The 16,871-nt window shown below is 40.0% G+C and overlaps 1 protein-coding gene across 1 annotated transcript in view; it reads left to right on the top strand.

Moving 5' to 3' along the window:
* TG (thyroglobulin) overlaps nucleotides 1-16,871 on the top strand; it is a 161,979-nt gene that overhangs the window by 139,307 nt on the left and 5,801 nt on the right. The window contains exons 44-46 of the mRNA XM_072855051.1: nucleotides 372-553; nucleotides 4,638-4,745; nucleotides 16,252-16,392. Of these exons, the coding sequence (XP_072711152.1) occupies nucleotides 372-553; nucleotides 4,638-4,745; nucleotides 16,252-16,392 (431 nt within the window). The remainder of the gene's footprint in view (nucleotides 1-371; nucleotides 554-4,637; nucleotides 4,746-16,251; nucleotides 16,393-16,871) is intronic.

Genomic DNA, 16,871 nt, shown 5'->3' with positions numbered 1-16,871 from the left:
TTCCCTGCAGGGAGCTCATCAGAAAGACAGCACTGGGCACACTCACACTGGTGAACTACCCATGTGGACTACTTCTGTCAGCTGGGTTTCTGTAGTATTAGAGCTACATCTGCACAGCACTGTACCTGTGATTTGGACTTACCAGCTTAGGGATTCAGTCCTATAGTATGTTTTGAGGAAGCCAATACAGCTGGCTGGTGACAGTCTTGGGAAAGCAAAGGTAGGACTGTCCCCTTCTTCTTCCCCTAGGAATCAGAGATCACAGCAGAGAGGACTCATTCCAGCAGAGGGAGATCTGAGCCTATATTGTTCCATTAAAAATCTGTCTTTTAGTTTTGTTTGTAAATTCCATGTATGCATTTTGTTCTCAGAAATTTGAAGAAAATCAAGGAAGAGCCAACAGTAAAACAGCCTTTTATCAGGCTCTGCAAAATTCTCTAGGAGGAGAAGACTCCAACTTGTTCATTGAAGATGCAGCTACGTGGTATTACTCCCTTGAACACTCAACCGATGATTATTCATCCTTTTCCAGGGCTTTGGAAAATGCCACCCGGTAAGAAACTCATCCTGTGTGACTAAGGTTAAGCAAGGTTTGTTTTGCTTATCTCAAGTGTGCATCTATATTCTGAAAAACTTGAAAAATTCCTGTGCAAATGAACAGAAAATGGGGAACATGATTTCATTTTCCATGAGGTTTCTAATGTCATTGGTAAACAGAAATTGAACTGACTTTTATGCCTTGTGAAAAGTTTGAATTGCCTTTCCTGATCTGTACATTGGATTCAGCCTTCTAATGCTTCTTTGTGTACTCTTTCATGTCAAAGATGTTTTGGTTGTTTGTGCACTCTGCATCAACTATTTCTTGAGTCCTCTCATCCCTGTGACAGTAGAAGAACTATTAGACTGGCTTTTATTCACAAACAATCACTTAGTTATACAGTTAGATACTTTTCCTAGTTTTTGCAAAATTTGGAGAGTGGTCAAGTTTGAAAACTTTGATTTCAGCAATTACATTAATTTTTATATTATGAAACCTGCAAAATATGTTTCTTCACAATGTCAGGCTTTCTACAGGTGAGTATCCTGTGTAAAATGGTGAAGCATTTGTGAATGTTCAGAAAAGTGTCTCCCAACCCCATTCTGTGCATTGCTAATCTCCATTTTACCTATGGCAGAAGAATCCCCTTAAGCTTATTCAGGTATTTCCTTGACCCTTGTGTAATCATTTATGCCAGTGTACCATGATTGTATAAGGTCACGCAATCTGCATTTTGCTCCATTTGTGTATGGTTTCCCATGGTGAGAGAAAGCAGAATCAGGCATTAGGATGCTTCTGTAGGAAGTCTTCTTGTGGAGGTGAAAGAAGAACACACAATATCTGACTCTTGCCTTGTTTGATCCATCAGGGCACACTGTAGACTCACAGTGCCTCCCAGCCTCTTCTGAAGGAAATAGTGATGAAATATCAGCAGACACATGAGCAACTTACCTCCAGTATATACACTCCCGTACTTTGCATTGAAACATTGCAGGCAGGGACCATTGTGAAGTGGAAGATGAGCAGTGGGCCATGTTCACACCACCTAGTATATATGCATAGTTTTGACGCTTAATTGGGTATGGCATCAGGGTCCAGCAGTTCTGGACAACAGTCAGTTTGAAGAGTTCATTGCCCTGTTGAACTAGGACTCCACAGCAGTCCTGACACCTATGGTGGACCATAGAGACTGATGGATATCTTTACCTTGGGTCACATGGTGGTTTGGTCTGCCGAGAAGACTGTAGCTTTTCCTCTCTCCCCCAGGGACAGCCAGTTTGCTTTAACCAGTTACAGATCTTGAGCTGTGGTGCAGTGGGCCCATTTTTCTGAAAGGAGGCAAACTGAGGGGAAATCTCCTTACCTCCTTTTTCCTGCCTCTGTGCAAAACTAAGGGGCTGAATGTTTAAGTGGAACAGAAAACAAATCAAAAAACTCTTTCTCTATTCCTGTCTCTGCTTCACGAGAAGATCCATTATGAAAACTCTACATTTCTATGGTGATGTGTTTTATAAGCTCGTGGTTTGAGTCCTAGTGTGCCCGTCCAAGCTGTTTCACTTCTGTTCTGAACTGAGATATCATAGCTACAAGCTCCTGGTATCTGCGCTCTCAGTATTACACTTTCTGTCCCACTGTGAGCCTCTCCATGAGACCTTAGAGACAAGATTTTCCTTTCAGTAGGTCTTTGTCCTCCATCAGAATTGCAGGGCGTTGCTCCAGGGGAGCCTCAGGAAGCGGGAGATGAACAGGAGCCAAGATTCACTTGGAAACATCTGATCCAAGACAGCAGTGACCAAATCTGTTTGGGGAAGGTTTCTGGGTGGTCCAGGTATGCTGATGCATTGAGGTCATGGAGTAAACAAGCCAGAAAGCTGTGGGTTGAGCTTTGTGCCGTTTATTGAGTCTCGCACCGTGCCGCATTTGCCCTGCCTTGTAGCCTGTCCCAGGGACAGGCCACCCATCACTGCGGTGTCTGGGGCCACTGCATGCAGCACATGTGGAAGTGCTGTGGTTCATGGGCATTAAAGACAGAACTCATCTTCAATCTCTTTTCATCACCACCATTACCCATGGGACTATAATTCTTTAGTCACATCAATAATGTTTTAAGCCATAATAAAACACTGAAGGACTTAAATGTTAACCCTTCTTCCCATCCAGAGATACCTCCATAAGGAGCTGTTATAACACAGGACTGTCACATTTGATCATCCACGTTCAGCCCAGGGCTCAGCATGGTGCAAACACTGACTTTTGCAAAGCTACGACTGCTTGCAGCAGGAATGCAATACACAAATAGCTCCTCGGGGTCTCAGCCTGCGAGGGCCCTGCAGCAGCCTCGTGGACATTGGGATTACCTGCTTGTTTACGATAGGAGGCAAATGACTTGACTCAGGAAAGATGTCAATGGCTTAAAGAGTCACCACGAGCAAGCAGAAGGATGAGTAGAGAAACCAGGACATCTGATGATAATCCTTTGCTTTAAACACTTTGGAAATTACTGCAGCTACAGGAGAAAGGGAGGGAGACAGCAGTTACAGAATGACAGTCATCTACAGCAGTATCACATACATGGTGGAGAAAAGAGGGGTCTGGTTCTGGTTTTTTTGGTGTTTGCTTGGTTTGGGTTTTTGGTTTGTTTTTTTGTTTTTGTTTTGTTTTTTTTTAACAAAAACCTTACTGCCAGCATGGGTGTAACCCAAGAAAAGTTCTATGTCAAGAAGTTATAATTAATTGCTAAAGTTTTAACAGGATTATGAAGTGTGAGAAAGCAACATAAGTGCTTGTTATAAACTACATACATTGTGCATATTTTGTGGTTTTAAAATATTTTCACTTTTAAAATTGTTTTAGTTGCAATTCTCTGGTATTTTTCCCAGGTATAAAATGAGTTTCTTTTTTTTTTTTTTTTTTAGCTCTGGTATTCTATGCCTGTAAGAAACAACCATTTCATTTTTGTGGTTACTATTTTTTAAATTTTTTTTTACTTCCCCAGAATAGCTGACTTTTTCCCTTCATAGCACCAAGAATCAGTTTTAAGTGGTGAAATGTATCTCAAAGCATTTCTCGAGAGCTAATGCTCTCCACAGGCTCCCTAGTTTTCAAAGACCATCTGCTCCTTTAAAACCCCATGCTGGTAAGCGAGTGAAGAACAGTAATTTTTGTTTCATATGGGTGTTGTCAACCATAACTGTCAAAGAGTATTGTGGTCAGTCAGCCCATAGCTTGTGGTCTCACAGATGGGCTTAAAATAAACTCTGCTGAACCAAGATAGCTACCCAAACAGTGCCTTTCATAATCATACCAGTTAAATATAGCAACATGTTTTTATGCTTCTCTGACACTGTTCTTTTTTGCCATCAGTCATTCTTTTTTTACCTACCAAGTTTGAAGGAGCAGCTACTGTTTCAGATTCACTAGACTGAGAATTGAAACTTCCCACTTTCGCAGCAGATACGTTTGTGGGTGCTCATGTAGTTATGGATATATAAACACCCAAAGAGTGTTCTGAGTCTTCGGGCACATGTAGAATGAGAAGTGGTGATATGTGTGTATATAATATTGCCTTGAGGAATCATAACAAGATATCTTGAAGTAAGGTGTCCTGTTTTCTGCCTGCCCCTCTTGAACCACTTGTGCTCCTTCCAGCTACTGCTCACCCCACCTTCCAGCCCCACTTCTTGGGGCAATGGAAGCTAAGATGGTTTGGATATAATTGCTTCACTCATACCTTTGTATTGCAACACCTGGTGATTTGGGCCCCCTGGGTGAATTATGGGCCCCCATTAACTAGACTAAAATGGGATTGGTTTTGTGGCCAGGATACTCCTTATGTGTCAGATCTTGTTTCTTTAGTATCATTACCATTGTTCAACACTCCATAAAACACCAATTTTAGTGAATTCTAAGCTGTACTGGGCTCATAGAAGGTGAATGTGGTTTCCCTCCATGCACTTGAAGGCAGAGATATGAGGTGTTTTGGAAGATTTAAAGGTGGCTATCAATATAGAGAGAGGTCTGTTGGTTGTGTGTGGGGGGGTTCTTTCCTTTTTTTCTGTTATGTGACTGTGTCTATTACCTGCTCCTCCTTTTTTATCAGGGACCAGTTTATCACGTGTCCCATCATAAACATGGCCAGTCACTGGGCTGCTGCCTTCAGAGGAAATGTCTTCATGTACCACCTACCTGAGAGCTCCTCACAGAGCAGGTAAGGAGACGTATTTTATTATGTTTCTTGGATTTAGAGTTTGCAAAACCAGGGCTGTCTCTTTGGGCACCCTTTGGAGTCAATGGATAGATGTAGGTATGAACAGTTCAGATTAGCAAAGGAGGGACTGGGCTCTAATGGATTATTTCTCTCTATTGACTATATAGGAATGCTGTTTCTGAACTGAGGCACTTCAAGTTAGATGTCTAAATTAAGTTTCCCTTCTCCAACTTACTTACCTTTGCCAGTTCCAGCTAGCCTTTTAGATTTCTGCTCTATACCTGATAAATGTCCCACAAAGAACCAGAATGTGGCCTAAGTCATTGGGAGCCCACAGCTCTCAAGGTAAATGGGGTAACATTGTCTAAGGACTCAACATTAATTTAACACTGCCCCCTTTTGAAGTCAATGCAGTTGTACCAGCGTTACACTGACTGGCCTTCAGTGAGGACAGGGTCTGGGATTTATTCCTTCCTGCCCCAGTACTGTGACTTGTGATCAGCCGACAGACTGTCTCATGGGAGGAAAAGTATTTTTGAACACAAGCATTTGCAGACTCAGGCTCTATGTCATACTCCGTGTTAGAAGCTTGCTTGAAAAATTGTCAGCAGGAGAAGCTGGATGATATTTTAGACAGAAAGTTCTAAATGCCTGTGGGAGATGCAAATGCCTTGTTGCCTTGGGTATAGAATAAGCTGGTAGTCAGAGGCTATTAAGGTGACCTTCCCTGGTTTCATTTTAGACCCAGCCCCTCCCAGAAGTCAGGATGAGACACTGAGGTTTGCAGGCAGTGGTCAGCACTTTGGGCTACTATGTGATGTGACATACCATGGTAGCCCCTGGTCCCTTGCTCTCAAAGGCTGAGTGATCAGAAACTGCAGTGACAGGAGCCCCACCTGTCCCCTAGATCCACACATTAGGGCAGCAAAGCACACAGAGGTGCTTATCTTCTAGCTGTTCCCTTATGAGGGAGCAGTGCTTATCCCCTGCTCCCTGTACTGCCCCATACCTCTCTCCAAGAAGGATTTCTGAGACCCTTTCCTTTTTCTCAGGCTTTCTCTGAAAGGGCTCAGGGGAGGGGCAGCGGGTTCCTACTGGCACCATTTGATACTGTGAAGTTCCCTGCAAACTATGTGAGTTTTTTCCTTTCCTGATAGCGTAGTGAAAAAGCATTTGAAAGAAACCAGCCAAGATCTAGGTTACAGATGAAGGCCATTATGCTGCGGTAACACAGGCTCGCTTTCTTTTTAGCCGAGAAGTTAATCCCCAGGGAGCCGTTATTTCGCTGGCAGCTCCAGCGGGAATGTTCACAGTGCTCCATTTGGCTACCGATAGGCTCAGATAAGTGACTTTTACAAGGTTCCAAATAGGGCTGAGCTATGCTATGCCAAAAATCCAGCCACACAGAAAGAAAAGACGTGTTCTCAAATTAGCTAGCAAGTTTTCTCTTGCTTTGGAGAATGATAGTGACCCAGTCATCTATGATAAGATCTTATTTGAAAGTAGATGAACTAGTACTTATACAACTTAGAGACACTGGCTTTGAGGCAGTGATTTTGAACTGATGAGAATTTCCTCTTCTATCTAGCCTTATTTAAGATTTCTCTTGAGCTCATGTTATTTAGCTCTCCTCGCATTCTTCAGTGGAGTAATAGTTTACGTAGCACTTAGCTACACATTTTAATAATATTTATGTTGTCAGTGATCTTCTAAGCTAATTACTTTAAATTTTAGTGCAAAACTTATTATTTAAGTTTTTCATAACCCTCTTTAAAAGAGCAAAAAAAACCACTATGCTGTATGAAACTTGTGGGAATGTGAGGCAGAGGCTCAAATGCCTTGGGCTAAGCCACTTGCAAGGAGAAATGGACCCAAATTGGTATGCTGCGTTTATGTTCTTACTCCTTTTGTCTTTATTTACGCTTAAGTACCGTTAAAATAGATGTTATTTAAGTTGCAAAGGCAAGCACTTAAACAGAAATTGCAGAATTCAACTTGTCCGTGTACTGAAGGATCTCATTTGACACGACGACGTGACTATTTATGAAGTGATACCCTCATTTTCCCAAGGGACCCCACACTAGGTCCTTTGCTGAATATACTGTGAATTTTTTGTTTAAACATTGTTGTCATTCATTCCTAAATGAATCATTCCTTATTCTTCTTCCCAGTTTTGCCATGTGACCTCTCTCCCTCACCTTCCCTACAGCATTCCCCCCTCCTTATAGTATATGTGCATTGCAGGCTGTCCAGCAGCCTCACTGCATGCCAATGAAGTGATGCTGTTGAGGGTAGGAGCTTCGCATGGGAGAGTGGTCTTAACTGCTAAAAACTGTGAGAAACCATCCGTAATCTGAAACCAACCAAACACAGTGTTTGGGAATATTATTGGCAATTTGCCCTACTGGATTAAAGCCAATGATGTACATGAAACAGCCTTCAAGTAGAATATATAAACTAATCTTGGGGAAAGATCTGGCAGCCACGTCACGAACTCCCAAGGGACTTCCCTAACCACTGGAGTAATGAGTCCTGCCAGTTCTCAAGCTCTTTGAAAACTGTGACTCTTCTTAGGAGGAGGAGCAGAGGCAGATACTCTGCCAAGTAACCTACAGCTTAGGCTGGAAGGTTGAACTTGCTCAAGGATGTGTGGGTTTGAACTTGCTCTGCAGAAGTGAGAATTGAATCTGGGACCCTGCAAACAATCTAGCTATTAAACTCCTGAATAGAAGAACCCTGTTACAGCTATTCCTTTGTGTTAATGAATGCAATAACCAGCAGTATGTTTTGCACGTAGTAGGCATGTACAGGATATTCTGTGAGTTCACATACTGGATCAGATCCCCCTCGGTGCATTGCAGCTGGGGGAACACCTCATTAGATATTCCCAATTACTCATAGGCATTTGACAGAAAAATGATTTCTCAGCCCGTTTGATATTGAATCACATCTGTGTTTGCTGAGATACAGACCTTCGCTTGTAAAAATGTAAACTTCTATAGTATTATGTCCATAGGGTAACATAAGAGATAAAATAATGATTTTTTGGTCTTTGGTGTCTAAATTCTTCCTAAGATCTCAGTTTACACAGGATATGGACCTTTCCCTCTTTGTGTTTGTTATCTATATCATAAAGATGATGAAGATGATAATATAATTATATATTATCTATAATAACTACTAATAGCTACCTCACAGAGGTATTGGAAAGAGTACATTAAAATAATATTATGTTCTGATAACTACAACAGCAGAAGACTATTTACTCTTAGATAAATATTCTGGCTGGGGAAATGGCCATTCACTAATTAAGATAAGGCACAGTATAGCAACACATTCTCCAATTTCTACTGTGTCACCTCTCTCCTACTGCATGTGTGTGTCCCAAATTGTGTAACAGAACAGAGAGTTAAAATGCAGAGATGAAAAAGTACTGGTATTTCCTCTTGTTTCACATGGAGCAGTCCCTTAATAACTCACAGCAAGATAAACAAGAGGGAGGGAGAAGTCAGCCAGTAAAGACAGACCCAACTGCAATGATGCAAAGTAGTCAAAAAGTTATTAAACAGGGAGGAATTTTTACCAGTACAAGTCAATTAGCAAAAGTTTGTTCTCACAACTGGATGTTTCTAAAATGTACACACATATACACATTCAAGCTTGCATACAGAGGTAGGATTAAAAAGGCCACGCTAAACTGATGTCTATGACATATGTGGAAAACCAAATAAAACCATGAACTGACAATTTTGATATAGATGAATGGATCTTGCAGAGAGCAAACTAATATCTCCTTCCACGTGGTAGCATTCTCCCCAGCTTGGCGTAACACCATGTCTGCTTTAGTCTTCAGTTCCTATTTGAATAAGGAGCGGGATGCATAGCCAGCTCCCACATTAATGATCTGTGGTAAAAATATATACATAACCCAGACACCATTTTCTCCCTTTCTTTTTGAGAACACTTAGGCCTTGGAGTAAACATTTATTCTAAACAATGCAGGAGGAATGTGACTGCTCAGCATTGCCTAGGATTAGTGGGGAGGGCTGGAGTATAGCTTTAGTTACAGTAAAGAAATATGTGATAGGAGAAGTATGTTTTGACAAGGATAATATTATTAAGTGTACAAAGATTTGCCTCGTTAACCCTTCAAGAGGTTTCTGGGTGATTTTTGCATATTATATGAAGTAGCACTGCTTGCCACGCCAGCATAGCTTCCAAGTCACTCTGTGGTGCCAAATGTGCTGTCTTAAAGATGGTGGATAAAAATCAGTGCTCTGCTCACTGAGGAGGTCAGATCGTCAGCTGCAGCAGGATGGCAAAGCATCATTATTGTCATTGAAGTGGTCTAAACAGAGACTTAATGAGGCTCTATCTTACAGTCCTTTAACATTACCATAATAATTGTCACAAAAGCTTTTGTAACTGTTGTGCACCGGACAGATTCATCCAAGATAAATCAGCTGCTGTCTGTTTTGAGTCATTCTAGTTGGGGCTCTTTACCTCCTGACTATGCACTCTTGTGTACGTTGGTGTGAGTTGTTAAAAGACTGGTCTGTGCCAATGCTCACATAGTTGGCTGGATTTCGGTGACATTTTTTATGATTCCTGTAACTGAAGGCGAGAACTCCTGAATGATAAAAAAAAATAAATGTTTGTGTATAAACCCATTCAACTATGCAAAGTATTTTCATCTTCTATTTCTTATATATGCTGCACTAATTCTGTCTGTTCTTAATATCCCTTTAATTAAAGGGGATTTTTCTACTCTTTTAATTTTGTAATAATCATAACCCTGTCCTTTAATCTGTCCTCCACTTGTTGTCCACTTTGAGGCTCTCCTCCTGATTGTAGCTGTTAGTCCGTGAGTACCAACACCCCATAGGTTGGGGGGGCCGGTGTGAACTAGATGCTGTGGAGGCAGACAGAAAGTTATGTCTCTGGGCTTCAAAGAAACTCATCTAAACACAGAGGGCAGGTAAGGCACTGGAGAGGTGGTAACAAGAACGATAAGATGCACCTTGCCTCCATAGCTGGGCAGGCATCACAATCACCTTAGGCAGCTATGTACACTTGCTGCAACAACAGCTTGTAGTTTTTCTCTATAAAGCTGGACTCTCTCTCATCTCCTAGAAGTAGTTTTGCTCTTCTTGTTGGAATGGCTTCTCTTCCCTCTGGCCTTATCTATTGTGATATGCCAGCTGCAGCTATGAAAACACTCTCCCACTGATGCAACCACACCATGCCATTCTGAAGTCTTTAGGCAAGTTTCTGTGTTGCTAAAGGCTTGAGATCTACACAATTTGGTTTTTCTTCCCATGGAGTGGTTTAGGGGCCTTTATCATTCAGTAGATTTTTCAGATCTTGGAAATTAGTCATAAATATGCAAAGGCAAAGTACCAAGCTCAGAAAAATCAGAAATTGGCTTTAAGTTAACCAAAATTCAGCTAAAATACTCAGAAAAGTACAAAGCAATTTTGGCAACTGCATGTGCTGCACTGGGACAAGCTGTTCCCATGAAATGTAATCTAGAAGATAAGCGTAAAGTCCATATATCTAGAGAGACCTTCCTTGGTGCTCTGGGGTCTTTGGATGGACATGTCACCTTTTTAAGGAAATGCATCCATTCCTTCTGCTCAGGAGTAGGCATACTGAACAAATGCATGAATTTCTGTCCCCCAAAGATGCACTCGAGTGTCAATATGCCTATTACTAGATTTTTAATACAGTAATTCCCTGACAAAATTCTGTAATCTGTATTATTTAGGAGTTCTGACAAGATGATAAAAGTGCTTTCTTCCTGCATTAAGATCTATGACTTTTTTTTTTTTCAATTAATGTGAACTTTCAGGTTCTTGAATTTATTATCTGCTACTTCAGTTTTATTTTCTTCAATTGGCACAGCTATAATGCAAAGTAGAATATTGCGTGTATTGGGAGTAATCCAAGTGGAAAAGACATAGCAAACTCCAGGATACTTTTGCAAGTCACATGTATCTATAGGGCTTTTTTGGTACAAAGGTGGATAAACTTGGCAGTTTAATCCCGTTAGGAGTTAAGCTTTTTCCATATGTCCTGATTTTCCTGAAAAGAAGAAAGAAAGAAAAATGTTCATCTGTTTTTCATATGCTTTCCCTCATTTGTTTGGCAGAACTTTGTAATGTGAGGAGACACAATGAGCCAAATGCATCTCTAGAACTGCAGAGGTCACACCAGGCCTCACATTGGCTCGTTAAATTTCTATAATTATCCATCTATCCTTTGATTATTTTTTTCTCCCTGCAATCATGTACCATTTCCTTTTCTAAGATGTATGGTTATGTTTGGGAGGGTTTTTTAATTATTTTTGCTTATCATTGAAATGAACATTTCAGTCCTAGTGAAGTGCAGTGTTGGTAGGCTGCTCCTCTCCCATGACATTGATGAGATGGTACCTGTTAACAGCTTAGGGTACTTGATCCCACTCTGCTAATCTGCTGGTATTAATATGAAGAGAATGTAGATGTGTGTAAACAACCACATTTAGTATTTCCAATACTTCTTGCAAAAATTAATTTTAAATTCATTTATTGAAAATAAACACAGAATGGGGCCACAAGATCATGCAGGCAGTGGCATTTTATATATAAATCATATCCTCTTCTCCAGGGACATGGTTGTTATGAAATCCTATCTTGACTCAAATCAGTGGGAGATTTATCACCACTTCTATGAGTCTGGGTTTCCCCTCTGCTGTTCAGTCCAATCAGCATGTAAATGACCTATTCTCACCAAAGCCAAGTGACAGTGGATAGGCGTTTTGTGTTCTTTTACTAGTGATAGGCCTATCCTTGACAATGGGATACTGAATAGGGTCTTGAATATAAGGCTAGGAACTCAAAACCATGATTCCATCTCTAACACAGACCCTTTCACAGAATTGTTAGAATGAGCAGTTATGCTCATAAAAGTTTACATTTAAAGGATTAATGGTTTTCATATCACACAAATCTGTTGCAGATTGCCAATATCTGCTAAGTTTAGTGACTAACATGAGTATGAGTGCACTATTTCTTCTAAATTTCTCAGACAATCATTGTCGCTGAAATGAAATGAACAGATCTCTATTTCACCTCCTGAAGAGGCTGGGTTGCAATGCTCTAGCTGAACTGAAAGTTTTGTGCAGGCATTGAATAAGGAAGGAGTTGCCCAGTAGACCATTTATGACTAATGATGCAACATGATGGAGCTGGGAACTTAAGCCTCTGACGTTATCTGCTTAGGTTTCTGCTAGGCCTAGCTTACTGGACTGCGTAGCCTGGCTTCATGGGTACACATTAGTTTCTTGTTCTAGACCATATATATTAGAAAACTCTTCTGTTAATAGTTATCTGTGCTTTATGAGGACTAAAATATCTATCATTATTGGTCAATACAGCTAAAAATATTGATAAATAAATATCTCTTTGGTGTGTTCACTAATGACAAACTGATTCTTCTTCAACTTCTTTCATCTTGAGTAATTTGCTGGTAACTCTGGCTGAACTCTAGCTAGAGTTATGTTTATCTTTTTATTTTAAAATTTAAATGATTGGATAGCAGTGAGAAGTTTGGTATTTTGGTATTGTATAGCATGTCATTTGAATTTTGACTAATTTAAATTGGCTTCTATCTGTGTGTGGAGTTTTAAAAAAGAACCAAAAACTGCATTAAGCCAACTAAGAACAGAAGCTGTGACTCAAAAGGCTTTGAGATTAGTTGAAATTGTTACATTAGGAGAGTAAGGACTATTTTTAAATGAAAGAAAAAAGAAGAGAGAAGTGTTAGGCTATAGTCAGTCATTAATCATCAAAATGAGTTTCCAGTATGAAATAATTAGCCCGATCTAGAACAAGGACAAAGTTCAAAATTAGATATATGTCCTAATTTACAATGGATCACAGTGTGAGGTCTCTGCAGCCCCAGGTCTAAGTTGTGCATTCAGTCCTAATGTAGAATAGCATGGTGATCTGCCAGATCATATTCTTCTGTTCTGACTGCCATGCTTATGGATAGCCATTAATGACAATTCCATTTTGCAAATAAAATTTTTGAGGATTTCTGCGTTGGGATTTTCTGTTGTTGTTTTTTAGATTATTATTATTTTTTAACTGTTCCAAAAGCTTGTGGTTAAGATATTCACTTCAACTGTTGGAAATCTGGATTACATCTATGCTCTGTTTGATTTGGAACAAGAATTTGAACCAAATCAACCGTAACCTGGGTATTTTTGTTCTAAATTCTGACCTTCTCATCTTTTACTCTTCCCTGTTGAAGCTGTTCTTTGTATATGAAAGTAGCCACAGTTCTATAGAGAGAGCAGTGGAGTAATTGATGGCTAAGAAATCCCTTTCTGTCTTTCTTACTTGGAAACATTTAAATGGAAACTCCATCTCAGGCTTAAGGAAAATTTTCTCAGAACCAATACCTTCCCAATTAAATGGGTTGGCATTGTATAATGAAAATTTCTAGCAAGTGATATTTCAGGCTCTGCTGTTAAATTGTTGGCTATGAAAGTCACAAAGTTTCTGATTTTACTACCTGTTTTTCTGTAAACTGGATAACTGAACTCCAGTAGTACCTCCTTCTGAAGTGAAGTAATAATTCTCCAAGGGGAGCTCACTTTAATGTGAACAAAGTGGTAGGGTCTGGCTCCTAGCTTCCCCATGGCTCAATTTACCAGTCTGTCATACTGTCACATAAGAAGAGCTGTGAATCTGTTTCTAAAAATGTTGACATCTTAAAAAGAAAAGGTATACGCATAAGATATGAAGCAATAAGTACCTTTGCATGAAGTACTAGTCCCGTGAAGTCACCAAAGCCAAGATTTCATCCTTACACGTAACTATATTCACTGCTGTTATTAAAATAACAGATCTGTTCCTTGAAAAGAGACTTCTGTAGGGAAAGTTAGTTGCTATTCATTTGTCTTCCTTAAAAACACTTTAAAAATCTCTTTTGCCATTGTCTCTGCAGTCCTCCCTTTTATCTGTCCTCTGAAGTCCAGCAGTTGCTGGGCACTGCGTTTCCTCATTTAGAGTTGATGCTGTTGAGTCACCTATATGGCACCCTGAGGTTTCAGGAGTGCAGTTTGGAGCAGCTCAGCAAAGAAAAACCTCACTGCAGAGCTAGCAGTCAACAACAGCAAAGCTATACATGCTTATCCGTCACTCCTCCCTTTCTCTCACTCCACTTTTCTTCCAGTGAAAACAGTATCCCTACATGGTGCTACCTTGAGTATGCTCAGAGCTCCTACAAGACTCCAAAATCCTTGTTTGGGTGTTTCTGGCCATTTTGCACTCCCCTCTGGCAGTAATAGGTGATAAACAGAATTTGAAGGAGGAGACAGAAATGTTCCCCTGATATTTTCCACCTAGCTGCCATCTAGATGTTTCACAGCTGTCTTTACTGCTGTTATGAGCACGTATATATGTGGCTCTTTCCCCTCTTAGTCTTATGTTTTCTTTCTCTGCCTCTTACTACTGATACTCACTTGCCAGGGTGTGGTAGCATCAACCAGAAATATTGAAAGCAGCCCATGAAATTGTACAGTTTTGTACCACTTTATGTCTCTGTATCAAACCCATTACAGTTGTACAAATAATTTCAATCCTAATAAGTTATCTGTTTAGGAGTTTGCTAAATTTTAGTCTGGGCTGTGACCTTAACAGATTTCACCTCTAGAAACATGAGAGCTGAGAACAGTCTCATTTGCGGGGAAACCCTCAGTCCCAGCTCACTCGTTTTAGATTTAGAGCAAAGTTCACGTCTGCTATGCCTTCCCATTCCCAAATGGGTACATTTGTCCCTTCATTGCATCTTAACTAATTTCATGTCCTCTATTCTATTCAAAAGTGTCTCTTTATTGAAAAGAAAATAGCTCCTTTAAGTATATAGTACCTTTGCTGCAATACTGACACTAAGCATTGCTGTAATATACTGGGCCAAGCAAATTATTTTTAAAGCAAAATTATTAAACTATGATCTTGCTTAATCCTTCTATAAACATTTGGGGAAGAAAAATATGCTTTAATCTTGTTTCAGTTCTACATTTTTTTCGTGAATAATCTGTGAATAATTCACTTTCCAGATGCAAAGTATTACTGAGGTATTATGATAAGACTAAAGAAAATACAACCAAAGATGTATTTCATTTAGAGGGTTGTGTGTTTGTTTTTCAAAATAGATGCTTTGGTGCCACCACTCATAAAATGTAAAGGAGTCATCTTGCTTTCAGTCCACCTGCCCATAATGGTTTGAACTACAAGCCTTGTTACGTTGGAGACAGTATCAGGGTCGTATCAGTGCTGCTGCATTTCATGTCCAAAGATAAAATAGTGTCAGTTGTGCCACCTTTCAACAACAACCTCTGCAGCTACTGCAGATGAAATCTTGCTAAGTGGATCTGGGATTTGTTTGTCCTAGCCTCACAGACATCTGTTCCTTCTCCCAGATCCCCTGATGCTGTCTGCCTTCATGTAGCATTTAACCAAGTCAATAAGACCTTTGTCTAAATGTGGGATACAGAAAATGCAATTGGACTCCATACCAGAAATGTCTCCTTCTGAGCTGTGGTTCAAAGCTATGTGTTGAGCATAGTTCAGTTATAATTTTATTAGTAGAAGTTGCCCACTGTTTTTCTGCAGGACTTGAATATATTGAGTTGTGTAGCCTTTGCTACTAGGTCCTACAAGTGTTATCTTGCCTGGCCAGTCTTGTCTCTGAATTGTTGAACTATTCCTTATTATATGTGTTAATTATTACATGGAAGTAAACAACAATTATTCTTTCCTAAATCTAATCTAGGTGATTATGTCAAGCTGTTTTGTCTTGACTGACATATACAACTTAGGGAGAACAGACTGCATGAACCAAAACTACCCAGCCAGCAAAGAAATTAGATTAAAACTATGTCTAAGAGAAATCTTCATAAACATCTCCTATTACATCTTTCCTTATCCAAAGATTTGGGGCAGAATGCTGGCCCCAATGAAGTCAACGGAAAAACTCCAATTGCTGTTAAGAAGGGCCAAGATTTTATTCCAAATCTGTTAAATAAACCATAATTAACCTTCCATCATGGCTGCCAGATTCCATGTCACCACTTGCTTCCACTTTCTGAATTTAATTTTAGTGAAAATCTGTACAAACCTTAAGAGGCATTTAAGGAATAGCCAAGTGGCTTTCTTCCTCTATCACTTTCTCTTATATGCCCAGTTAATTTAGAAAATATGCCCTGCTGTCTTCCACAATTTCCTCTTGTAACAAATGTTAAAGACCCTACATTAACTTAATGGCAAATTCTCTTTGTTATTGCTTGCTCTTCTTTTCTGGTCTGATATGAAGAAGCCCCACAGCTCACCACGCTCTAATTAATGGTCATTAATTATTTAAAACTTTGCTTTACTCTCTGAATTAAATTAGCTCCCTTTCTCACCCAAATAAATAAATGATGGTTTTAATTATCTTTATATAAATATTTTTTTAGTTCAGGTCAGGAGCTCCTGCTGGATGTTCAGTATGCATTTGGACTGCCATTCTACCCAAAGTATGAAGAACAATTTACTCTGGAAGAAAAGAGCCTTTCCTTGCAAATTATGCAGTATATCTCCAATTTTGTAAACTCTGGGTAAGTATGTGACATTTGATAATTGCTATGATTGGGGAGGGGGCGAGGAGTAGAGGGAATGTAGTCCAGATCCTGCCCTCACTCAGGTAGCCTCCATTTCCTCCACCAATTTGTAATCCTACGGAGGGGGCTTTGGTCAACACTGTTGGAAAGCCATGGCCAAGTTGTCAAGCAGATACCAAAGATCTGTAGTATGACACTTAGCTAGAAGTAATAGGAATTTTATCTCCGTGGAGCAGCTGCAAATTCTTCTTAAATACATGGGGGCTACAAAGGCCTTGGTGTTGTTTCCAGAGCTTAGTTCTAGGACCCCAGTTCTGAATGGTCTTGGCTAAGAGTTCCCTTATTCCCAGAAGAAAGGGGAAAGCACATGAAGACACGGTGCATCCTTTACCAACCACTCTGTGAATAACCCTCAGCTTTACTGTGCTGTGGCCATGCTCAAGAATGAGGAGTATCTCTGGAAAGCTAGTGTGGGA

Source organism: Ciconia boyciana, chromosome 2, assembly GCF_034638445.1.
Source record: "Ciconia boyciana chromosome 2, ASM3463844v1, whole genome shotgun sequence".
Taxonomy (NCBI): domain Eukaryota; kingdom Metazoa; phylum Chordata; class Aves; order Ciconiiformes; family Ciconiidae; genus Ciconia; species Ciconia boyciana.
This window is presented reverse-complemented; position numbering and strand designations above follow the sequence as displayed.